At 41.1% G+C, this 26,116-nt stretch overlaps 1 protein-coding gene across 1 annotated transcript in view; it reads left to right on the top strand.

The window, feature by feature from the left end:
* The window catches only part of LOC141117812 (embryonic protein UVS.2-like), a 116,510-nt gene extending 90,767 nt beyond the window's left edge, over positions 1 to 25,743 (top strand). Inside the window, exons 10-19 of the mRNA XM_073610843.1 lie at positions 18,117 to 18,182; positions 19,456 to 19,590; positions 19,677 to 19,794; positions 20,454 to 20,629; positions 20,710 to 20,791; positions 20,890 to 21,017; positions 21,621 to 21,736; positions 22,625 to 22,850; positions 24,458 to 24,576; positions 25,525 to 25,743. Of these exons, the coding sequence (XP_073466944.1) occupies positions 18,117 to 18,182; positions 19,456 to 19,590; positions 19,677 to 19,794; positions 20,454 to 20,629; positions 20,710 to 20,791; positions 20,890 to 21,017; positions 21,621 to 21,736; positions 22,625 to 22,850; positions 24,458 to 24,576; positions 25,525 to 25,743 (1,385 nt within the window). The remainder of the gene's footprint in view (positions 1 to 18,116; positions 18,183 to 19,455; positions 19,591 to 19,676; positions 19,795 to 20,453; positions 20,630 to 20,709; positions 20,792 to 20,889; positions 21,018 to 21,620; positions 21,737 to 22,624; positions 22,851 to 24,457; positions 24,577 to 25,524) is intronic.
* Positions 25,744 to 26,116: the final 373 nt, after the last annotated feature.

The following is a 26,116-nucleotide window of genomic DNA, read 5'->3' as shown; positions in this document are numbered from 1 at the left end:
GGCCAAATAATTAAATTTTAGTCTCATCTAATTATAACTCCTTTTTCCATGTTGCCTCAGAATCTTCAAGGTGCGTTTTGACAAAGCTCAGTGGTGGCTTCATAAGGCCTTTCTTGAGGAGTGGCTTTTTTCTTGCAACCCTCCCATACAAGCAGCATTTGTGGAGAATTTGTGATATTGTTGTCACATGCACACAAATGGCCAAACTTTGTTATAAATTCCTGCAACAGCTTCAGAGTTGCTGTAGGCATCTTGGTTGCCTCTCAGACCAGGTTTCTCCTGGCTCTTTCATCCAGTTTGGAGTGATGTCCTGATCCAGGGAGGGTCTGTGTTGTACCAAATACCTTCCACTTATTAATAATAGACGTCACTGTGCTTCTAGGCATTGATAAAGCCTTTGAATTGTTTTGTATCTCATGACTTGAAGGCTTATATGCAAGTAATTTGGCATACAATGGTTATAGGGGTCCGGGTCCTGCCCTGGGGGACATGTATCAATAAAAAAAAAGTTTGTAAAAAACTTCATTTTTAAATGAGCAGTGATTTTTTTATTTTTAAAGTGAAAGCATAAAAATAAAAAAATCCTTCCAATATAGTGCCTGGGGGGTTCCCTTAGTCTACCTGTAAAGTGGTAGATCTGTATCATGTCTAGAATCTGCTGCAGCAATAATTGCATTTATAAAGCCAAAAATATGACGTTTTCCCTGCAAGCTGCCTTTATTTTGCTCAGCAACAGCTGGGGAGCCAGTGTGAATTATGAGGTCACAATGTAGTGCACTGGGAACAAGATTAGAGATATTTTGGATACATTCTGGTGTCACTTTGACTTTGGATAGAAGTAACAGGTGCGTAAAAATTGGTCTTTGGGTGTTGGTGGCGCCTTCTCACGGTAACCCTATAGAGGTAATCCTGATGAAAGCAAGAATTGGCCTTGCTGTAAAAAATTGCAAAATTGCAAAATTGGTCTTTGGGTGTCAGTGGTGCCTTCCCATCGTAACCCTATAGAGGTATTCTTAATGAAAGCTAGAATTGGCCTTGCTGTAAAAAATTGCAATGATATGCACCTGTCAAACAGGTGCAGAAAATTTTGGTCTTTGGGTGTTAACTGTGCCCATGAAACCTATACCAAAAACATTTTTCCAGATGAAATTATTGAACATCCTCAAAGCTAGGCAGCCTCGAAGTCCGGCAGAGATTCCACATCCCAAAAAGACTTAATCAGTGGCATCGGCATCAGGGGCTTCATAGCTGGTAATCCAGGACTGATTCATTTTTATAAAAGTTAAAAGATCCACGGAGTCTGTGGACAGATGTGTTCTATGATCAGTAACAAAACCTCCTGCAGCACTGAATGCCCGTTCTGAAAGCATGCTGGATGCAGGGCAGCCCAACAACTGAATCGCATACTGGGCAAGTTTTGTGGATCGTCAGCTAGAAAGCTTTCTATCTCTGTTTTGGCCCCGAGGTAATCGTCCACCACATGACGCCGATGGGATATGGAAGCTGACAGCCCTGGGGGGCGAGGACTAGAAAAATTCCGAATTGCCTCACTTAGGCAGACACCTTCTCCAACGTTCCTCTCTTGAACAACAGAAGACTCAAAACGACATTTTCCACCACACTGTAACCTACTGGAGTCAGGAAAAACATTCAAAAAATCCTCTTTAACGTGTCCTCAAGAGATTTTATCTTTTGCACTCTCTGTGGGAATGGGATAAGTTCTGAGACCTTCCCCTTATAACGGTGTTCAAGGAGGGTTTCCAACCAGTAACCTTCCTTCTCCTTTATGCTGCGTATTCTTGGGTCCTTTTGCAGGCTTTGAAGCAGGAGGTTGCCCATGCGCCTCAAATTTGCTGAGGCTTGAGAAGCAGACTCCTCGGGGTCATTCAGGATGACAGCATCTGGAACTTCCTCCTCCCAGCCACGTACTACTCCCAAGGGTCCTGGAGTTGGAAAGCCACCGCTTATAGATTGATGCATGTCTTTCTCTTCTTCGAAGCCTGTGAAAGTGCCAGAACCCTCCTAATCATCCTCCATCCCTCTCTCCTCCTGTGTGTTCTGTGACATAGGAATGATGGTGTCTGGATAAAGTGGGCCTTGAGAGGAAAGGAAGCTGCTCTGCCTCCATTTCCCTGTCCATAATGCCACGCAGAGACTGCTCCAGCAGGAAAACAACCAAATGTGGTGGATTTTTAAGGCACGATAATTTTTTAAGAAGATTTTAGTAGAGTGTTTTAATAATTTCAAAAATATTTATTAGAGAAATGTATAGAAAACATAAAAAAAACATGGAATGTTTACACATATCTAAAACTTATACACTGTCATAGACAATGTAATACAATACAATACTTCTTGCAACTGACGCGTTTCAGAGTACTAAGGTATACTTAACATTCCAGTAGTTGTCTCTTTAAAAACATTCGAGAGTACACATGCTTTCAAGTTCTCATCCAAGAAATCCTTAGTTGTACATGTATATAAAGGTATCAATGTCAGACCCAGGAGGGACTTGTAACTCGCCATTGACCCAACACCCCCTCCTTCACAAAGGGAGGGAAGACCAAGGGGCAAGAAAGGCCTGAAGACCCACTGGGGCCTAGAAGGAAAAAGCCCTGTGGACAGGGCAATAGAGGCAGAGCAGCTTCCTTTCCTCTCAAGGCCCACTTTATCCAGACACCATCATTCCTATGTCACAGAACACACAGGAGGAGAGAGAGGTGGAGGATGAGGAGGAGGGTTCTGGCACTTTCATAGGCTTCGAGGAAGACATGCGTCAATCTATAAGCGATGGTTTTCCAACCCCAGGACCCTTAGGAGTAGTATGTGGCTGGGAGGAGGAAGTTCCAGATGTTGTCATCCTGAATGACCCCGAGGAGTCTGCTTCTCAAGCCTCGGCAAATTTGAGGACGCATGGGCAACCTCATGCTTTAAAGCCTGCAAAAGGACCCAAGAATACGCGGCAAAAAGGAGAAGGAAGATTACTGGTTGGCAACCCTCCTTGAACACCGTTATAAGGGGAAGGTCTCAGAACTTATCCCATTCCCACAGAGAGTGCAAAAGATAAAATCTCTTGAGGACACATCAAAGAGGATTTTATTGCACGTTTTTCCTAACTCCAGTAAGTTACAGTGTGGTGGAAAATGTAATTTTGAGTCTTCTGTTGTTAAAGAGAGGAACATTGGAGAAGGCGTCTGCCTAAGTGAGGCAATTTGGAATTTTTCTAGTCCTCGTCGCCCAGGGTTGTCAGCTTCCATATCCCATCGGCATCACATGGTGGACGATTACCTCGGGGCCAATGTTTTTCACAGCGTCTCAGGCCGGCTGCAAAGATCAATGTATTTCTGTCCTGAATTCTTACTTTGTTGTAAGCCTTCCTAAGGAAGATCCTGCTATAACTCCTCACAAGCAATCGTTCTTGCAACATAGCAGCTTCCCTCTTAAAATCTTCATCTAATGTGCAATTGCGCCTCAGTCTGAGCTGTGTTGATACCCCTCTCCCCATTGCAAGTTGAGGATATTTGACGAGTTACCCTGTCCAGACCTGTTGGTCAACAAGCCTTTTTGACTTGTAAGACGTAGGTCTTTCCAAGTCATCAAGTTCCGGTAAGCCTCTTGATGTTCCGGTGATGGTACTGCCACCCATCTAGACCCTCTGTTCACCTGTGGTTCCCTCATTGTTTACCAAGACTGCCAGATGTGATGAATTCCATCTACGTGTGAACTTGGGAGTCATATTTCCATTATTTTCAACGCACAACCCCCATAGACTGTCGATGGTGGTTTCCTTTTCACAATTTATTATTAATTTATATTTTGGACTTTTTATATGAATTTGAGTGGTTGATCTGCCGAACCTTCATGGTTTTTCAGATATAATGTATTAATTTCTATAATTGATCACCAATATTTATATTGTATTTCAATTGCTGTTTTGAATTACACAGTGTCACTTTACTATGCACTTCATACCTTTGTTCTACAAGGGGTGATTAGGTTTTATTCACTGTTTCTACGCACGTAAGACCTCTTGTTTAATATATATAGCGCTACACTTTATTTTTTTATTTTTTTTTACCTCGGGGCCAAAACAGAGATAGAAAGCTTTCTAGCTGACGATCCACTGACTTACTGGGTCATGAGAATAGACCACTGGCCAGAACTTGCCCAGTATGCTATTGAGTTGTTGGGCTGCCCTGCATCCAGCGTGCTTTCGGAACGGGCATTCAGTGCTGCAGGAGGTTTTGTTACTGATCATAGAACACATCTGTCCACAGACTCTGTGGATTGTTTAACTTTTATAAAAATGAATCAGTCCTGGATTACCAGCTATGAAGCCCCTGATGCAGATGCCACTGATTAAGTCTTTTTGGGATGTGGAATCTCTGCGGGACTTCGAACCTGCCTAGCTTTGAGGGTGTTCAATCATTTCATCTGGAAGAATGTTTTTGGTATAGGTTTCATGGGCACAATTAACACCCAAAGACCAATTTTTCTGCACCTGTTTGACAGGTGCATATCATTGCAATTTTTTACAGCAAGGTCAATTCTTGCTTTCATCAAGATTACCTCTATAGGGTTACCGTGAGAAGGCGCCACCAACCCCCCTAAGACCAATTTTTACGCACCTGTTACTTCTATCCAAAGTCAAAGTGACACCAGAATGTATCCAAAAAATCTCTAATCTTGTTCCCAGTGCACTACATTGTGACCTCATCATTCACACTGGCTCACCAGCTGTTACTGAGCAAAATAAATGCAGCTTGCAGGGAAATATTTTTGGCTTTATAAATGCAATTATTGCTGCAGCAGATTCTAGACATGGTACAGATCTACCACTTTACAGGTAGACTAAGGGGACCCCCCCCCCCCCCCCAGGAACTATATTGGAAGGATTTTTTTATTTTTATGCTTTCACTTTAAAAATCAAAAAATCACTGCTAGTTTAAAAATGATGTTTTTACAAACTTTTTTTATTGATACAGGGCAGGATCTGGACCCCTATAACCATTGTATGCCCAATTACTTGCATATAAGCCTTCAAATCAGGAGATGGATACAAAACAATTCAAAGGCTTTATCAATGCTTAGAAGCACAGTGAACTCTATTATTAAGACGTGGAAGGTATTTGGTACAACACAGATCCTCCCTGGATCAGGACATCACTCCAAACTGGATGAAAGAGCCAGGAGGAACCTGGTCAGAGAGGCAACCAAGATGCCTACAGCAATTCTGAAGCTGTTGCAGGAATTTATAACAAAGTTTGGCCATTGTGTGCATGTGACAACAATATCACAAATTCTCCACAAATGCGGCTTGTATGGGAGGGTTGCAACAAAAAAAGCCACTCCTCAAGAAAGGCCTTATGAAGCCACCACTGAGCTTTGTCAAAACGCACCTTGAAGATTCTGAGGCAACATGGAAAAAGGCGTTATAATTAGATGAGACTAAAATTTAATTATTTGGCCTCAAAACCAAACGATATGTTTGACATAAATCCAATCCATAAATCCTACTGTCAGGAGGGGGGGGCGCTCGCTCGTCCCCACCCCCTTTCCTGACCGGCCGGGCTGTGTGCTCGGATTGGGGTCTGGTATGGATTTTGGGGGGAACCCTACGCCGTTTTTTCGGCGTAGGGGGTTCCCCTTAAAATCCATACCAGACCTGAGGGCCTGGGATGCCCCACGCTCGTCGCAATAGGAAATTTTGTTTTTCCTATTGCAGCGAGCACGAGATGCAGTACCCTGCCCTTGCGTCGTATCTGGTCCGTCGGACCAGCATACAGACGAACGGGCTTTCCGTCAGGAGTCCGGCGAAGTTACAACACAAAGATTTGAAGCAGGCTTCAAATCTAAAGTACGTCGGATTTCCAACCGAAACGGTCCGTTGGAAGTTCAATGCACACCACACACAGTCAGATTGTCCGCCGGATTTGGTCCAGCGCCGTCCGTTGGACTTTTGTAGCCGAAAAGTCCGACCGTGTGTACGCGGCATAAAGGCTGTAATTAAAGTGGAGTTACACCGAAAAAAAAAAAAATCATTAATGTGCATGAAAAAAATTAAAAAAAACATTTGAAAAAAAAAGTTTTTTACTCACCTCTTTAATGCCTGTTGCTAGGGGGTCCCTCGTAATCTGCCACCTTCAGTGCCTGGGCTCCTGACGTCACTTCCCCCGGCGCAGGAAGGAAGATCACCTCTCCCCCTCCCTCTAGGCAATCATCTGGGACACATGACAGGACCCAGATGATTGTGCGGCCAGTCACAGCATGCGCAGTGGGTGCCTAGCTGTGAAGCCACAACCAGGCGCCCACAGTTAAAATGCCCGCGCCGCCGAGCGGAGGGGGAGACTAGCGGGGCTTCGGTCCCCCACATCGCTGGACCTTGGGACAGGTAAGTGTCCGATTATTAAAAGTCAGCATCTGCAGTATTTGTATTGAGTATTTGCAGTATTTGCTGACTTTTCTTTTTTTTTTTTTTCTAAGCGGAACTCCACTTTAAAGCAAAATTTGGTGCTCTTTCTTCCAACTCAGTGATTCTGTTTTAGAATTTGTTTATTTTTTTCTGACATGTTGGTGTTATATCTTTCACTTGGATGTTATAAGTTGCACTGAGTAAATACAGCTGGATAAAACAAAAAACTGTGTCTGTCTTCATTTCAGGCTGCAAAGCAACAAAATGTAATTATTTTAAAGGGGGTGATTCTTTTTTCTACCCACTGTATATATGGAAATGCATTGAAGTAGGTAATTGTATTTCAGTTATGATTTACATTATAGATATCTACCTCTGTGTTTTTCTGCTGAAGAAGGGGACCATATGGTGAGAGTGGATGGGCCAATTAAATCAACCTGTTTCTTTGGCATGAATGGACAATTAAAGGTTTACTTTAGCTCACAGCTATTACAGGTATGTAATCATGTTACATGTGGTCACATGGCCATTATTATGGTAAGGTTGTGCTTAACTGAGTTAATCTATTTTTTTTTTTACATTTTTTGTAATGACTTTGTGACTTACTCATTTTATTATGTCACACTGCTAAGTAAATATCCAGTTGTATTTTATATGCAGTACAATTGATTTTTTACAGCTGACATATAATGGTATGTTTTTCAAGAAGGCTATGGATTACATCTCCAAGCTTCAGGGCAAAAAAAAGACATTTTAGACATGGGAGATAAAGAATAGAATTATATGTAAATCTTAAAAGGGATAGTTCACCCTTCCAGAAAACATGAAAAGGTGACCTAACAATGGATGCAATCCCCACCCCCCTGTCCTCGCTGTACTTACCTCCCACAATCCTGAGCTGTCAGGGCTCCCGCAAGCCGTCCACCATTCCAGGAATTTGGAATCCTCGCTGCTTTCTTTCCTCTCCATCCAGAACTGTAAGGATGGACCAGGTGGATTCTGAGTGGTCACTGTCACATGGACGGTGCACATCCCGTGATGTATGATAGGGAAAACTGGATTTTTGTACTTACCTGTAAAATCCAATTTTTGGAGTATATAACAGGACACAGAGGTCCTTCCCCTCTATGTTGAGGTGTATGGCATGTTTTTTTTTCCATTGTCCAATCACTATAGGTGGTGCGTAACCCTTATGAGTAAAGATTAATATGGCTGCTCTGTTTTCAATGATAAACTCAAAGAAATGGATTTTACACATATGTAAAAAATCCAGTTTTATTCTCTATGACAGGCCATAGCACTGTCATGGTGATATTCAAATTTTCTATAAGGAAATACCCTTTTTTATGAAAGTTTTTCAAATGGATATAGGGGGCCTCAAGTGCTGCTCCTGACATAAACAAGTGGGATCATTTTTAGTAAAAAAACAAAGGAATAGAGGGATGCCAAAACAGTCCCATAATACACTATATTATCAAAAGTATTGGGACACCTGCCTTAAAACGCATATGAACTTTAATGGCATCCCAGTCTTAGTCCGTAGGGTTCAATATTGAGTTGGCCCACCCTTGCAGCTTTAGCAGCTTCAACTCTTCTGGGAAGGCTGTCCACAAGGTTTAGGAGTGTGTCTATGGGAATGTTTGATCATTCTTCCAGAAGCGCATTTGTGAGGTCAGGCACTGATGTTGGAGAGAATGTCTGGCTCGCAGTCTCCGCTCTAATTCATCCCAAAGGTTTTCTATTGGGTTGAGGTCAGGACAGTGCAGGGCAGTCAAGTTCCTCTACCCCAAACTCGCTCATCCATGACTTTATGGACCTTGCTTTGTGCACTGGTCCAAGTCATTTGGTGGAGGAGGGATTATGGTGTGGAATGGGCATATAACCGAGTAGAGAAAGTCCCATAACCAGTGGATCCAAGCAGCCGACTTTACCAGGCAACTGTCAACCACCGCTGCAGGGGAGACGCTGATAGTGCTGGCTGGAAAGAATGCCTCTACACAGAATTGCAGTGTCTCAGTCTCTTGCTGCTTGTGTCAATTGCATAGAATCATGGGAGATGCATTTCGGAGAGCAACTTCTGTCCTTCCTCAGACAAACTAACAGTAACCTCTGGGATGTAAATACCTGTCCAGCAGTGTGGGTATTAACCTTTAATCATCCTACCGGATGCTGCCAATCATTGTGTGATCTATGCGGCATATGAAAAACGAATGGCATGCTAAATTTGAGTTAGGAAATACATAAATAGATGAAACCAAAAAACCAATTGATGGAATTGTGACGGATCAACCTTATGTATGTATACACAATCATTTTATATAATTTTATCTTTATGCATTGATAATAAATGAATTAATCGATGGTTTATTTACAACAAATGTACATAAATAATTGTAATGTAAAAAACATTTTTTAAAGTTTTTTTCTTTTTATGAAAAATATATAAAGATTTTGTATCTGTCTATGTATAAAACATGTTATATAGTAAAATCATTGTGCCAACAGATTACCACCACGCATTAATGATACCCCTGCTGCTCTTCTGATAGATCTTGTAAAACCCCTCCTAGGACACTTTGTCACCAGAAGTGATGTCAGTGGCCATGTAACTCCACCTCGGGGATGAAATTTTCAGCCAGTGAAATGCAAACTTCTTCATGTGGGGCAAGTGGCGGCCGGCCTACTAGAGACAGATTCACGGGTTGTCGGTCTGGGCAACAGAATATGTGAGTGTTCATTCATTATCTTTGCGTACGATACATTTGTCTTATTAAAAAAATGGTTGCACAATAATCTTGTCCATGCCCTTTTACCCTGAGTTGGTGTTCATACATGAGGGGGCTTAAAGAGGTGGGGACACAGACTCTGGATATAATACACAAGTGCATTTGGACCTGGGTCGAAACATCTGGTAAGTTTCAGTGTGTACAGGAGAAGGAATGGAATCACTGAAGGGCACTTTTTGCTGCATGAATAGTGTGGAGCAATTTTAAGAGTACAATATAAATCACAGCTGGCACCTTAGCTGTTCAATTGGTTTTGGACTTTTATGGACATTTAGATGCATTTTTTTGAGATAACACATAATAATTTTTATTTTGCATATCGTTTTTATTTTGGATATTTATATAAAAAAACCACATGTATAAAAATAAATATATATAAATCTATGTAAGACATACAAGAAAATACATATGAGACTATATATAGGAACGAGTTGAGCTGGCCTATTTCAGATGGAATTTGCAAAGTAAAATATATATTGAATAAGTACATTTCATATATATGCGATACATAAAGAGTTGCATGATTGGCTGACCTGTTTCATAGGTAGTGCAAAGCTGGAACTGATCAATTTCCTTCTTCCTGAGTGATATAAAACTTTTGCAAAAGTCCCAGCTCTTAAGTTTAATGAGGTCACGCTGTCGGTGATACACCAGGATCAGGCTGGTTTTATGCCCCGAAAATCAACAGTAGTCAACTTGTGAAGACTTTTTATTAACATGCAGACCCCCACAGACAGGTCTGCTGATAGAAATCACAGGGCCCCATACAGCCCACATGACAGTGCCCCCCTTCTCCGAAAATATAAAATTATATTTTTGCTAAAATGCAACTCCCGTGATGATATGCTTTGAAGCCATGGAAGAAATTATACCCCTGTGAACAAAACCATTCAAGTGAATAGCGGAACAGAGGCAATAGCTGCACCCCCCCTACCGCTTGCTCACTGTGTTCGTTCAGGGTGGTGTGTTCATTCAGGATTGTGAGCCCCCCCGCTCACCATCCTGAAATAATCCACCTGTGTGCCCTCAGCAGCAGCCGGAGGGAGAGGAGAAGAGGGAAAATGGCAGCACTGCCAGCACAGAGGGGTCCCAGGCAGCAGGGGGAAGGGGCAACAGATATTAGAGCCAATCCCCTTGAAGTGCAGTTGGAATAAAAGCAAAATTAAAAACTGCCTGCAATGCACAAGAGTCACAAGCATCAGCAATAAGGCATCACTACTGGCCCTTCTGCTCAGCAGGTGCCTGGGCCCCCCTTTCGAACTGATGAGGCCTGGGCCCAGTACAGGAGGGCTGGCTGTACTGCCTTATCAGCGGTCTTGCCCACACAAAATGTAAGGTACCTGTGATAGGTAGTGTCCGAAGTGGAGCTTGTGTGCTGAGGATTCAGGCAAAAACTTAGTCAGGCAGATCTGGTTGGCAACCGATCAGGTAAAGAGGTACACGATCGAAATCCAGAGAGTGATCAGGCAGGCAAAGGTCATACACGAGCTGATGGTGAAGTACAAAATCAGCAGGCTAGAGAGTAGTCAGGAATTCAGGCAGAAGTTCATATACAGTATTCAGAGTCACAAAGCAGTCACAACACCCAAGGAGCTAGTCCACAAAAAAGGGCACTGAGAGATAGGAAGTGCTGATATTTATGGGCTGCTTTGATTGTAGATTGTCCACAGCTGGCAGCAGGTGCGACTAGTGAGTCCGAGGTAATGCTTAAAACTGAGAGAACATAGCCATAACTCCAGAGCTCTTCTGTGGCACAAGTAAGACTGCAGCTGTGGGACCAGGAACATCCCAGTTTGAATACACCCAGGTACATGACATATAATATGGGTAGCAGAGCTTTCCTATCCCTTGATGCTCATAAACCATTTGATGGTGTTTAATGGGACTATCTCAGGCTGGTTCTGTCCAAATTTGGTTTTGGTACACAGTTTATATTCTGGGTTCGTCTCCTCTACAGTGCGCCAACTGCATCCATAAGAGTTCTAGATAGGGTCTCACCTTCATTCGCTCTGGGAAGAGGCACTAGGCAGGGCTGTCCCCTATCTACACTGCTCTTTTCGCTCACCATTGAGCCATTAACTGTCCTCATATGTGTCAACCCCCTGATTATGGGGCTTCACTATGGGGAAATTCAGGAAAAAACATGTTATATGCAGACAACATGTTATCTCCTTAAAATGATTCTGGTGCCGAAGCTTCTCTGCCCATTACACAACTCCCCTACGGAGCATATCACAATGCTCACTCTCCTGTGCTGTGCAAGTCCCAACGTGTTATCAGACTCTTATCTTGACATGTTAGTATATGTGGATAATGCACACCTCACTGCCTTCCAAACGGTTGTCCCCTTAAAAACAATTAGAATAGTAAATTCCTTCTTTAGAACTCTGCTATGGGGATAGCGCACACCATGAATCAAATTGGATCATTTACAACGATCTAAGGATGGGGGGCCTAGACCTTCCTAACCCCTGGCTCTATTATATAGCTGCAAAAGTACAGCCTTTAATTGGCCCTGGGTTTGCCTCTACACAATCTGTTGAAGATCACATTCCCTCCACAACCCATGTTATGCTGGCCCATATCCAGAGAGATTCAATCTCAGAGTGTCTTGAGGCCCTTAGTTTTACTAAATGAAATAAGCTCCTACTGACATTCATCTTCTTCAAAAAACATGGAGCAAGGCTAAATACGTACAACATGTCACTGGGTATACAAAGTATAGCCTGATATGGCGAAACAGTAACTATTCAGAACTAGCCAAGTTAGTGCATGGCGCTCGGTGGAAGGCATATGGGATAGTTACTATGTCTCAGGTTTTTAAGGATGGTTTTCTGTTACCTTTTGCTTCCCTGCAAGCCGTATACTTGCTACCCGCCCATATGCAGCTTTTCTACTTACAAATTTGTCATGCAGTCAGGGCACAGGAGAACATGCAGGAATGCTATCTATCTTCCACCCCTATTTTCATCTTGATCAAAATGGCTGAAAGCTCTAAAGGTCTTATTCACAATGTTATAGCATGTTGTTGTCTGCGTTCCACAAAGGCCATCCTAGCAAAGCGACTTCGCTTTGGGAAAGAGACCTTGGTCCAATGTCGGGTGATCAATAGAAAGAGGTGTATCAGGCTGTGGTAACCTGCTCTCTAAACATGGCCCAGAAGCTCTCTCAACTTTACATTCTCCTACGCTCTCACTACACTCCCCTGAAGCTTTATAAGATGGGATACAGTATGGAGCCATATTGCCATAGATGCAGAAGGAACCACAGGGACTTAATCCATCTATTATGGCATTGCCCTAAACCTCATCACTATTGGGGCAGGTTGTAGATACATTAACCACTTACTGACCTGCTCATGTATCTATAAGTTTGGCAGTTTGAAGAGGAATATCTCGGTAACGGCAGCAGCTGCTGCAACAACCGAGGTATCCATCTTTAGAGCCGGCAGTTCTGTTTACAATAATGGTGGTCTCTGCAGCGGATTCACCGCGAGATCACCGTTATCGGCGGCGGGAGAGGTGCCACCCCCCTCCCGCCGCTCTCCTGCGCCCTCTGCCGCTTACCGGAGCCGTCGGGTCCTTTCATGTCTGTGGTATGGAGATGTGTGAGGCTAAGATGGCCTCCACCTGTCTCCATACCATAGGAGGGCGGAAGCGACGTCAAAACGTCACTTCCGCCCATACGTCTTAAAGGTACATTTTTCTGCTGTCATTTTTTCAAATGACAATTTTTTATTTTTTTATTTTTTTTGTATTTAAGTCCAAATATGAGACCTGAGGACTTTTTGACCCCAGATCTCATATTTAAGAGGTCTTGTCATGCTTTTTTCTATTACAAGGGATGTTTACATTCCTTGTAATAGGAATAAAAGTTACCCTTTTTTTTTTTTTTTAAACAGTGAAAAAATAAATAAAATCAAGTAAAATAAATAAGAAAAAAAAATATTTTTAAAACGCCCCGTCCCGACGAGCTTGCGCGCAGAAGCGAACGCATATGTGAGTAGCGCCCGCATATGAAAATGGTGGTCAAACCACACATGTGAGGTATCACCGCGATCGGTAGAGCGAGAGCAATAATTCTAGTCCTAGACCTCTATAATGCAAAACATGCAACCTGTTGAATTTTTTAAACATTGCCTATGGAGATTTTTGAGGGTAAAAGTTTGACGCCATTCCAGGAGCGGGTGCAATTTTGAAGCGTGACATGTTGGGTATCAATTTACTCAGCGTAACATTATCTTTCACAATATAAAAAATATTGGACTAACTTTACTGTTGTCTTATTTTTTAATTAAAAAAAGTGATTTTTTTTCCCAAAAAAGTGCGCTTGTAAGACCGCTGCGCAGATACGGTGCGAAAAAAAGTATTGCCATGACCGCCATTTTATTCTATAGGGTGTTAGAAAAAAAAACAATATATAATGTTTGGGGGTTCTAAGTAATTTTCTAGCAACCCTGTTTTAAACATGTAAACACCAAAATCTTGAAACAAGGCTAGTACTTAAGTGGTTAAATATGGTATTTAAGGTAAACATCCCATTGGACCCCAAATGCTGTCTCTTAAATGTTGTAGAGAAAGTCATTGAGAATGAACACCCTAGGATATCAGTGGGAAGGGCCCTTTTCCATGCCCGCCATTTAATTCTAATGCCCTGTACACACGGTCGGACATTGATCGGACATTCCGACAACAAAATCCATGGATTTTTTACGATGGATGTTGGCTCAAACTTGTCTTGCATACACACGGTCACACAAAGTTGTCGGAAAATCCAATCTTTCTGAACGCGGTGACGTAAAATACGTACGTTGGGACTATAAATGGGGCAGTAGCCAATAGCTTTCGTCTCTTAATTTATTCTGAGCATGCGTGGCACTTTGTGCGTCGGATTTGTGTACACACGATCGGAATTTCCGACAACGGATTTTGTTGTCAGAAAATTTTATAGCAAGCTCTCAAACTTTGTGTGTCGGAAATTCCGATGGAAAATGTGTGATGGAGCCTACACACGGTTGGAATTTACGACAACAAGGTCCTATCACACATTTTCCGCCGGAAAATACGACCGTGTGTACAGGGCATAATACTGTGGAAGTCCCCTGATACCCCTACACACAAGGCCTGGGTGTCTGCTGTGGGTAATTCTCTGCTTGTGGAACACCATATTTTTACATGACGAGGTAGCCCCAGTAAGCTAGAAAAGGTGTGGGGACTGTGGTTAGACGCCCCTGGTTTCAGCCCACAGGAACTTGTTTATCAGAGATTGTTCCTGTGTCCAAATAGACCATAGGGTTCTGTTGTTCATTTAAATTAAGATAATCATATGCGCCCTTGTTGCACTTTGGGTGCGATAGAGTCAAGGATGCACAATACCAGCACTGTATTTGATATGAGTATGTGGGCACGGGCATCTGTCTGTGTCAATGTTTCTGTAATTACTACCTTTGGATATCTATGTGGATGTTATCTTTATAGTATTGTCTTGTTTCGGACTGTTATGTTGCCTGTTTAATACAATAAACATTTTTCTGATTTAAATGTGGATAATAATGATAAAAAAAATGTAATACATAAATGAAAAAAATATAGCTAGATATAGAATCTAATTAATGTATCTATACAAGTAAAATGAAATGTCGAGCATCATTATTGATCCAATATCAGCATATCTGGAACAATTGGAACAGAAAACTCAAAAACAAGAAAATATGTTATCATAAACCAAAGGGCGATCATGAAGAGGCACATTTTCCAGTCAGTACTATCAGTCAGTGGCGGCTGCTGCTCAAGATTTTTGGGAGGTGCAAACAAATGAAAAATTCTGAAAAAAACCCCCATCAATTGCAGCCTCACTGTGCCACCAAACGCAGCCACTGTGCCATCAAACGCAGCCACTGTGCCCATCAATTGCCCCCACTGTGCCATGAAATGCCGCCACTGTGCCCATCAAATGCTCCCACTGTGCCATCAAATGCTCCCACTGTGCCCATCGTGGCGGGCGATGTCCTCGATGTCTTCTTCTCCTGTCCTCTCCTCCCGCCCTCTCCTATGATTGGACACCTGATAGGCGTCAAATCACAGCGCAAGTTGTTTCAGCCAATCAGGTGATGGGTAGCAGAGCCTAAGGCTCTAATCAGGTGCTTCAAAAACACCCCCCCCGCGCTGTAATTCAGGTGCCCAAAAAGGGACCAGGTGCCTGAATAGGGTGTGGCAGCGGCGGCCATGGATAGATTCATGAAATGCATGAATCTTTCTACTGGTTTATTGGTGATAGAGGGGGTGGCTGGAGAGAGGGGGCGGCGCCATGCTTCGGTACTGCACAGTGTCTCCCCTACAGTGGTGGTTGCCGGTTCATTAACAGCAGCTGGAGCCACTGGCTCGGATCCACTGGTTCTGGGACTTTCTCTGCTTGGCTATATGCCATTTCTCCTTCTTGACTTGATAGTGCAATATTTATTGGTTTTAAGATTGCTTTACTGAAAAAAATGATTACTACACTATGAGGCTGTTTGGGTCTCCTCTCTACCTTTGTTTTTTTGCAGTTTTGAGTTCCCCAAGAAGGCAGTAGCAAGGCCAATAGTGATAGATAGTATTCAGTGTTTAGCAACCAGCTACACCTCCAGGGCGGCACAGTGGCAAAGTGGTTAGTGCTTAGGCCTAGGGTGAAGACCAGGTTTACCCAAACTAAAGTGGTTCTAAAGTCAGAAGGTTTTTTTTTATCTCTGTGCATTAAGATAAAAAAAACCTGAGTGCAGCAGCCCCCCCCGACCCCCTAATACTTACCTGAGCTCCATCTCGATCCAGAGATGTTGCACGAGAGTCTCAGCTGTCTGGGATTCCCCTCCTCATTGGCTAAGACAGCAGCAGGGCACCATTGGCTCTCACTGCTGTCAATCAAATTCAGTGAGCCATTACATTGCCAGTCCCAATTTATTTACATTTTAGCTGGAAAAATCAGTTGACAACGATATTACTTACACAAGACCTTTTTATGTCATGATAGACAATTGTCAGGAGACCATGACAATCAATTACACGTTGGACACCAAGACAATAATAAGATAATAATGACCATAGTGTCACACATGAAATAATTATACATTTCTAATTCCCATACACGTCTACTTAGGTCATTTTTGAAATTTGGTTTCCTGTCTCATGATTGGTCAGATCTTCTCTGGTACCTGTATAAAAGGTGATCCAGAAGATGAGTGTCACACCAAGCTTCAGAGAGAAGATATTTCACATTACAGTGAAGGAGAATTCTGAACAAGATGAATGAAAAAGTCTTCCTCCTGCTTCTGGGCTGTATTACGGGGCTGGTGACCAGTCTACCTCTATCTGCACAAATACAGGTGAGATGATGAGCTGACATGAACAGTCCAGGGGACAGGTGACAGCTATATTTAGGAAAGTATATTCCAAGAAGTTACTAACAATATTAGCTAGTGGTGAAGTGTAAATCAAACCAAAATAGTTATCCCCTTAGTTTTGGAAAAGTTGGGGGGTTAGGAATCCTCTTAGATTTTAAGACTTCCTTATTACTGCAGGTCCCCTGTAGGGAGATTTGACTTTTGTACAGCCCATTGCCATTAGGACAGAAAGTGAGGGGAAATCCAAAAGTTATATTTGGGAACAGAACAGGGAATACGGTAAAATCTTGATGACTGTTGTGGTAACATCTGTCTAAGAAAGGATTTTACCTCACTTTTGAGAGATTCCCAGTCGAACTGAGGAGGACTCTGCCGGATGGGGATGAGTTGGGGCCAAGACTTGTTATCTGTTATTATTGTATTTCATCTGAAATAAGATATTGATACAAAACTTTACTTTACAGAACCATCTACTTGGAGTGAAGAAAGATGGTAAGCTTTTTAACATTCTTATTTAAGGAATCATTTTTGCTTTATTTCTGTTCTCTATCAGCTGTTTTGTTTGTTCTGCTTTTTCCTCTCATTCATTAGCCTTTATTTATAACATTCCTAATCCTAAATCCTAATTCCTAATTCCCAAATCAAAAATTGTTTGCACTGCTCCATTGGTCCTAATCAGCCTGGCCAGATAATCTATAAAAAATATTTTCCTTCTCCATCTAGAACCAGCCTCTAAGAAAGACCATTCCACATTTTTATAGCTCTTATGGTAAACATCCCTTACTTTAAAGAGATCCTTTCACCAATTTAAAACATTGCAGATTATACCCTTAGAAAAATACATTTTCAATGTTTGCTTACAGTATTTTCCTTTCCATAAATGATTTATTATTCACCTGCAATGTGGCTTTGAACTTGCAAAAAAATTTTGACTATTCTGAGAGTCACTTCCCTAGCACAGCGCCCTCCCACGTTGTTTCTCTTAGCCCTCCCCTCTTCTGGGAGTGTCCAATTACTGCCTGTGCTGGCCCAGCATCTCTGTCCCTCCCCTCACCTCTCCACATAAACTTTGATTTTGCTGCTGGGGGAGGAGTGAAGAGGAATACTATAAAGTGTCATTTGAGCGAAAGCTCTAAATCTGCCGGGGCTGATGATGTCACGTCCAAGCAGCAATTTCCAGTTTTCGGCTGTTTACACAACGGAGATATTTTACATTTAATGACATACCTAAAATATGTTACATGCGCATATAATCATCGGCATGTTTTTTAGACCCTGGCAACAGGATATTTTTTAAAGTTCTCTCCCTTTGCTTAGGTGACAGTGTTTATGATAATCATGGTGATTCAGGCAAAGACCTAAAGAATTTCCAGACCAGAAGTTTCACAGATCAGGGATAGCTTTGTAGAGCTACCCTATTTTTTCATTAATTGATAATTCAATTTATAAAATGGGTTCAATATTTACACAAAATTAAGTCTTTTTAATTTTTTGGTTGCGATTATTTCAATAGATGTGCTTAATGTGTATTTTGTATACACAGCCCCAAAGAGTGAAGACTCCGAAGTGCCACAAGGGATCTTCAGCAAGATTTTAAAAGCTAATAAAGGTAATTATTCTAAACCGCAGGATTCTTTACTGCATTATGACGGCGCTAAATCCAGGCAAAGGAATAGACAATAACCAATTATACTCAATAAAGTAGTTTCAGGATCCTTTAAATCATGCACTGATGGACTAGCCAATAGCGTATGAGAAACATGGCACTCTTGTCTTAAATTACAAGATCTTCGTCATTGCTGAATGAGTCTTTAAAAACCACTATTTCATTTAAAAAAAGACTGATGGGTGATTCCTATTCACTTCTACCATTGCATTGAAACTTATGAGATAAAGAGGTTGAATTATTAACAGCAAATAGAGCTGTGTGTAAGCAGGTGCTTACAGATTAGCTGGTTAGTTTGTTTTGGTTGCCCAGGTGGGAAGGGGTTAAGCTAAGCTTAGCATTTTCCTGGGCATTTCTAAGTTCTGCCCTCCATAGTGGGAAGGCTCTACACAGGGGCTCGCTCTTTGCTGTGTCCTGCATGGGAAGATTCAAGAGGCCAACTTCACTGCAGCAGAGCAAAATCAGGTCTCCTCCCCTGCCAAACAGGGCTGTAACAAAAAGGTGGGGGCAGTAGCCAGTTTTTTGTTACGGTTCGTATATATGGCCCTGGGACATATTGGGCACCTTTGCTGCCATTGTGTTCTTGCTGGGTGTCCACTGAGCTCCTGTTCCTTTAAGAGGGCTTGGGCTGCCTCCAGGCTCACCTGCCCCACATCTATCCATTCCAAGCAGGTGCTTCAACTGTGGAGACACTTATAAATTTGTAGTGTTAGGACTGCAAGCAACACAGGGTGCCGTGACGAGGCCTTGCAGTTTTTCACATGCATTTGCAAATGTGTGCTTAGTAAACCCCTGCTTTTAACAGATGGTTAGACAGGATAATTTCGTTGGTCAGCAGACTGGTTGGTGAGCTGAGCTATGGAATTGTTTTTGTCTTACAAACAGGGCTGGGCTGTGTCACGGAACTGAGAAAAACTGGGCCTTTGGACTGCATGAAAATATCTAACAGGTTCCTTCGGATGCAGAGATTCCCACTGTGCCTATTCTATTCTGTTGTATACCCCAACACTGTACTGTACTGCATCTGATTAGATGCAGCCGCTGTTAGTTCTAAAATTATCTGTTTGGATCCGTCCATTTTTTCAATCAAAGAATGTCAGGTGAGAGTGGACTGACACAGCCACCCACATAGCAAACTTCAGCCAGTTCAGTGTATGGGCAGCTAAAATCCAATACATTTTAGTGTATTAACTATAACCATTTTCTGTATTTTCAGATAGCAAAACACCCATGTATGGAGGTGATATGCTGGTACAGAATGACCGCAGCGCTATAAACTGTCCTTCTTGCCTTTGGCCTAAAAGTGATAATGGTACTGTTCCTGTTCCCTACATCATAGCATCCAGCTACAGTGAGTTCCCTCTTTCTTCTCTTGCATTACAGTATTCGTTGCTATCTGTTATTTGTAGAAACCCAACCTTCTATCTTTGTTTCCAGGTCCCGGTGACCTGAATAGTATTGTGCTGGCCATGGCCGAGTTTGAGACATTGACTTGTGTGAGGTTTGTGCCTCTTACAACAGAAGATGATTACATCGACATCGTTCCTGCTGATGGGTAAGGTTGTCTATTGTCTATCATAGTGCTTCACAAAAAGAGAAACAGTACGGGGCATCTAAAACATAAACACCTTAGACTTTACATTACCTATTTGTGCATAATGGCTTCTCTTTTTAATTTCCTCCAAAAAAAACTATGGAACTCCTCTGTACAATTGCAAATACATGTGAAAGTCACAAGCCAACAACAAGGTGCTTCTTGGTTGTCTCCTTTTTTGTGTACATAGCAGAAATAGCAGAAGGACATAAAATATTTATCCCAGCTCTGCTAACATTGAGTATATAGTAGAAAAATGGAAGTGACTTTGAGGGAGTGGGGCTTAGTGTCAAAAGACTCAATGGATTCCACTTAAAATTTTACAATGAAAATAAAACCAAATATGTCTGTCCAAAAGTGAGCAGTGATCCAGTCCTGGGAGCCAGCACAACGTTACTTAGCTCCCAAACGCCATACCCCTTATTAGAAATGGGCACATACATAGGGATACACCTGCTGATATGAGTTAGAAGGGTTAAAAGCTTAGCACAAATAGATATAGATTGTTTTATTTCTGTAGCTCAGATTCATTGTTCATTGTTTCTATTAAAACTATTGTCTTAGGCTCCCAAATGGTATTAAAACATAACTCTTTTGAACGATATATTTACTATTTCTAGCTGTTACTCATATCTTGGAAGAACTGGTGGAAGCCAGACAGTTTCATTGGGTGGAGGCTGCATCTACAGGGGGATTATACAACATGAACTAGAACATGCACTGGGCTTCTACCATGAGCATGTAAGAAGTGATCGTGACAATTATGTTGACATCAATTTCCAGTATATCTCTCAAGGTACTGCAGACATTTACACAAAGTGAATTTAGCCATGTTTTTAAAAAAGAGACATTATCACTGCTTTTGTCTTGTTACAGGATACTGGGGTAATTTTGCTAAAGCGGACACTAATAACCTGGGTAGTCCATATGATTACGGTTCAGTGATGCATTATGATGCGTAAGTCATGACTTTTATATTAGCTGGTGAATTACCCATGAATTATAAAATATTTTTAAGGTAATATGTCAATCTTATCTCTCTTCAACATTTTCCAGCTATGCATTCACCAACACTTCAAACAAACCCACAATTGTCCCCAAGCCTGACCCCAATGTGCCTATTGGGCAGACAATTGGACTGAGTGTCTTGGATGTAACTAAAATTAACCGACTTTATCAATGCAGTAAGTTCCTGTAGGTTTATGGGTTTGAAACATTAGAAATGATATTTTTTTATGATTGCATTTTAAGTAAATTTTTACAGTTTTGCAAAAAAAATGTTTTGACAAAAAAATAACAAACTGTGCACGTTTGTCTCTGGGCCCTACTATGGGTGTACACAATAAATAATGTACACATATGTGGCATCCCCTTGCATCTCAAATTTATTTTGGGTTATTTATTTTTGGTGGGTCATATAGTACATTACATTTACAATTTGGCCAGTTTTCTTTGAAAAAAAAAGCGTAAAATATCAGGAAATATAATTTTTACAATTTACAATTTGGCCTGAACAAAGTATAATTCACCTGGATGCACGAAGTAGTTGTAAACATACCTTCCGAAAGTTGTAACACTGCATTGAGGCATTAAGGATCTTTTATCTTCAACATAAATGGGTTAAACTCAAGGTTCATTTGATTTTAAGTTCAAAATTCCAGCAGTTTTAATCTAATAGAAGGTTAATACCCCCTCCCCTGTTGCCCACCAATTTATTATTAATATTATTATCAGTCTATTCCACCAGTGACTAAATACAATTTATATGTCTATTTTTCACTTCTCAGGTCTCTGTGCGACTTTGCTTAATAATAAGACAGGAATTTTCACTTCTGACAACTATCCTTCTGCTTTTCCCAATAATGGTGACTGTGTTTGGTTGATCAGGGTTCCATCAGGACGGGTAAGGAGAAAGATGTAGATATGCAAAATGTGACCCTAAATGTCTAGTAACCTAGCTGTGAAAATAAACTGCCATCTGAAGATTGTTTTGTACACCACCTAAATTTTACATTAATAAAAAAATAGAGACTTGACTAGTATAGTGCCAAGCAATAGGTCTAAATATTCTTTACCCTAGGTCTTTTAGGATGTATATGCCTCTAAACCTCATACTCTGCTTTCATCACCAATTGCTCCATATGTTGAAATAATACTCCCTTCATTATGGCCCACTTTATAGTCTTCAGACTATCATTACCACTTCATTGCTGGAAGCCTATTTTGGCAACTCTGATGTGCCAGATTTTTTTTACCCCACATCTAATAGTGACGTAATTGTAGGAATGGGGGTTTGGCAGGAACAAAATGGGTCTTGGATTAATTTGGGGCTCTGGTTCTTACAGGTATGTTATCAATAGTAACAGTATTGCAATATCCACAGTCACAGGTTTCTTTGACTTAATTCAATATAGCGTTAAACAAAAGACTTCTGTTAAAAGTTTCTTCCCCCAAATGTGTCTTGTTTAAGCGTATTTGTTTTCCTGAAGAAACCACAAGCAACAAATAATCAGAGGGAGCAGAAAGGTTCTGTCAACTGGAAAAACTATGGAAAATACACACATGTTTCAAGAGACATGTTAGCTAGAAAAGTCTATAGCTGCAAGATCGTTTAACAGAAATTAGAATCCTACATATTCATGTGGGTTTTTTTTCTGAAGGACTGTTCAAGCATTAATATAGTAATCGATTGCATCATATTGCAATTACATATTAACCCAGTTTGCAGTTACAAATATGTGAAGTTTGGGGTTTACTGTAGATAATAAATTTTCCTTGTGTCACTTTTTAGGCGTCATTAAAGTTCAGTAGCTTTAATATCCAATCCACTCCTAACTGTGACTCAGACTACATGAGGATCTATGACGGCCCCTCTAAGAACTCCCCTGTGTTGTTGGATAAAATGTGCGGAAGTCAAACCATCCCTCCACTCATCGCTTCTACAAGCCAGATGCTGGTCCAGTTCGTCAGTGACGGGGCTGTTGCTGGGGTCAGCTTCCAAGCTTCATATAGCTCAGGTATGCTGATTTATTTTAATAGTAAAGAAAGTGTTCAGAGAAAGACACTAAAGAATCATAGATACAGGGGAGATCCCTCCCAAGGAGGGACTATTGGCACAACAGTTTGATGTCCTCTAACTTCTGTTTGCAACCTTTGAGGTAATCCATGAAGTTTCTTAGTATATAAAATTAGAATTATCAGTCAGTCAGGCCCTCACACTACAAAGTTTTGATAGATTGTTCATTGTGTATGTTTGTCAACTTTAATGCCCTGTACACACGGTGGGATTTTCCGACGGAAAATGTGTGATAGGACCTTGTTGTCGGAAATTCCAACTGTGTGTGAGCTCAATCGCACATTTTCCAACGGAATTTCCGACACACAAAGTTTGAGAGCTTGCTATAAAATTTTCAGACAACAAAATCCGTTGTCGGAAATTACGATCGTGTGTACACAAATCCGACGGACAAAGTGCCACGCATGCTCAGAATAAATTAAGAGACGAAAGCTATTGGCTACTGCCCCGTTTATAATCCCGACGTACGGGCTTTACGTCACTGTGTTCAAAACGATCGGATTTTCCGATAACTTTGTGTGACCGTGTGTATGCAAAACAAGTTTGAGCCAACATCCGTCGGAAAAAATCCATGGACTTTGTTGTCGGAATGTCCGATCAATGTCCGACCGTGTGTACGGGGCATAAGAGTGATAACACTTACCTCTATGGCTTATTTTGGATCAGATACTGTATAGATTCATCTTTCTTGCAGTATATCCCTGATGTCTGCCCTACTGCAAAACTAAGAGCTTGTTAAATTCCTATGGACTTCTTTGCGGTTGACAATATCATTCAAAATTCTCCAGGGTGGAGTGCAGTGACCAGACTTCCTTTTCCCCAGCACTGCATTGGTTAAATGCTTGCTTTGCTTAGGGCAGATTGGGAAAGTTCAAAAACTTACCATGTCAGCCAGTGGTCATCTATGCTCTCCAATGTCCCAGTATGTGGGCGAGCCCTCAACATGTTCACATACAATGCATGACTGCTGATCCTGTGTTGTATTTGATGATATCTGAGAGTCTACAGCCAGGGGAAAGGCAAAAAGAAGCAGCTTCAGGGACCAGTAGTACAGCATGGAAGAAGCCTGTGGTGGGATAAATAAGATAAACATTTCAATGTATTTATCATCTTCTAGACTAAAGAAGCATTTAACTCAAGCAGTGCAGTGGGGGGAACAAGATGGATAGATTTTACAGCATCTGCACTTACACGATTAAGGACACAATAATAGGTTTGTATGGTAGCCCACCCATCTCCACTACAGTTATTTATTTTCATAGGACACTCCTGTTTTCTCACTAGTTCTCTGTGAAACACTTCTGGGTAAGGCAGAACATGTGACTCTCTCCCATTCCTGCCCTGAAGCAGCATTTGGTGCCTGTGTAGGCCATCTCTACATCTGAGCTCTGCATTGAGGGTTGGAGAGTGGGGTCCTAGCCTAAGATTAACCTGGAACTCTGAAAAGGAGGATGAACTTTGTATATACAGTATATACATAAACATAAAATTATGTCATATACTCTTATAAATCTCTTTACTATATTGATTATATCTATATTCTTACAGTTCAGTGTGGAGGATCCTTCTTTAACTCTCAAGGCAGCTTTACATCTCCGGGATACCCAGGGAACTACAGTCCAAACATGAATTGTAACTTCACCATCACAGCTCCTGTTGGATATAAGGTAAAACAAGATGCCTTCAAAATTCTCCCTAATTATTGGACTTCCACATTTTCTAAAATTGTCACACAAACAAAATTTAATGTTGGACAGACACATTACAATCTGAATATATAACCCCCTTTGAATTTACCAGCATTCACCAGGGCCTACCTGGATGAATGGAAATGGAATGTATTGTTCAGGGCATTACAATACATGGCTGTTGGCAAATCTAAAGTAGATTGCTCTAAGACTATCTATCACCAAGACTTTCTGGATCATTTCCCAGTGATGACAGGAAGTGTTGATGGTAATTTGTGAAGCTGACTGAAAACTGGTGGTGTGACATTTGTAAGCTGTTTGTAAAGCTTTACTTGACTTTGCAGCACTGGGCTAATTTCTGCCAATCTTTTAGAGAGTAAAAGGAGCACAGGGGAGAGGAAGGGAGGGGGCTGATCAGTTTCTTGACTCTTTTGTAGACAGGTGAATTAATAAATGTATTAGCAGATTTAAACACACTAACAAGTTGAATCCAAATTCCAACTCACATTTTATAATCAGTTACAGCAGTTTTTTTCCTTGTGGGATAAATGTTTTACATGAATAAATAAAGCTGATCATTTTAAGCACCCCTGCCAGTGTTGAATGATTTGGCTTATCCATGTAAACTGATACATTCTGCTGGATAGCTTGTGCTTTTGAAAAAGAGACTTGTTGGCTGGATCCCTAAATTAACATAGAAGAAAGCCTAAAAAAGAAAACAAAAGCGGCCATCACATGTAAGAATTGGTAAACTGCAATATAATAAATGTTTGTTCTTGGCTTTAATATGGCTCTAAGGTAAAATATTATTTCAGGTAGACTGTAACATCAATGAATTGTAAAAATAACTTATATGCAATAAAAATGATTTGTTTGTTGCATGAACACAAGGCTGTCATGTTAGTCATAATTGTATTTCTTTTTCAGATTGCCCTGACCATAAGTGACTTCCATGTAGAGTCTGCCACTTTCTGTATGTACGACTATCTAAAACTCTTCATGGATGGTACACAAAAGGGTCCATTCTGTGGGGATCGCACCATCCCTGTGTATTACTCCAAAGGCAATTCTATGGTTCTCGTATTCCACAGTGACAAGTCTAACCAGGCAAAGGGATTTCAAGTCTATTATACCTTCTGTGAGTAGCTCAGTTCTATCTGCTTATATCTAATATCAGCAATGGACGTTATAAGATAATAGAGGTCCATTTTTTTTTCTAAAAAGCAGCCAGCTTAATGAAAAAAAAGAAATGTAAAACTGCTGTGGTGTAAATACAGATTTAATAGCAGGATCTCAGATTAAACACAAAGCTGAATCATCTTCAATTATAACTATGAAGTACAGAACTGGTTCTAGACTTTGCTATTAGACAACCCAGCAAGCACTGCACACACTGAAAATCAGAAACAGCATACAGTATATTGAATGTTTATATGTAATAACAATTGCCTACAATTAAAAAAAAACAATACAAAAGAAACTTAAATACAATTGACCAAAACCCTTTATAGTTCCCCTT

This window comes from Aquarana catesbeiana, linkage group LG13 (assembly GCF_042186555.1).
Source record: "Aquarana catesbeiana isolate 2022-GZ linkage group LG13, ASM4218655v1, whole genome shotgun sequence".
Lineage (NCBI taxonomy): Eukaryota > Metazoa > Chordata > Amphibia > Anura > Ranidae > Aquarana > Aquarana catesbeiana.
The sequence above is the reverse complement of the archived record's forward strand: the minus strand, read 5'-3'. Positions and strand labels throughout refer to the sequence as shown.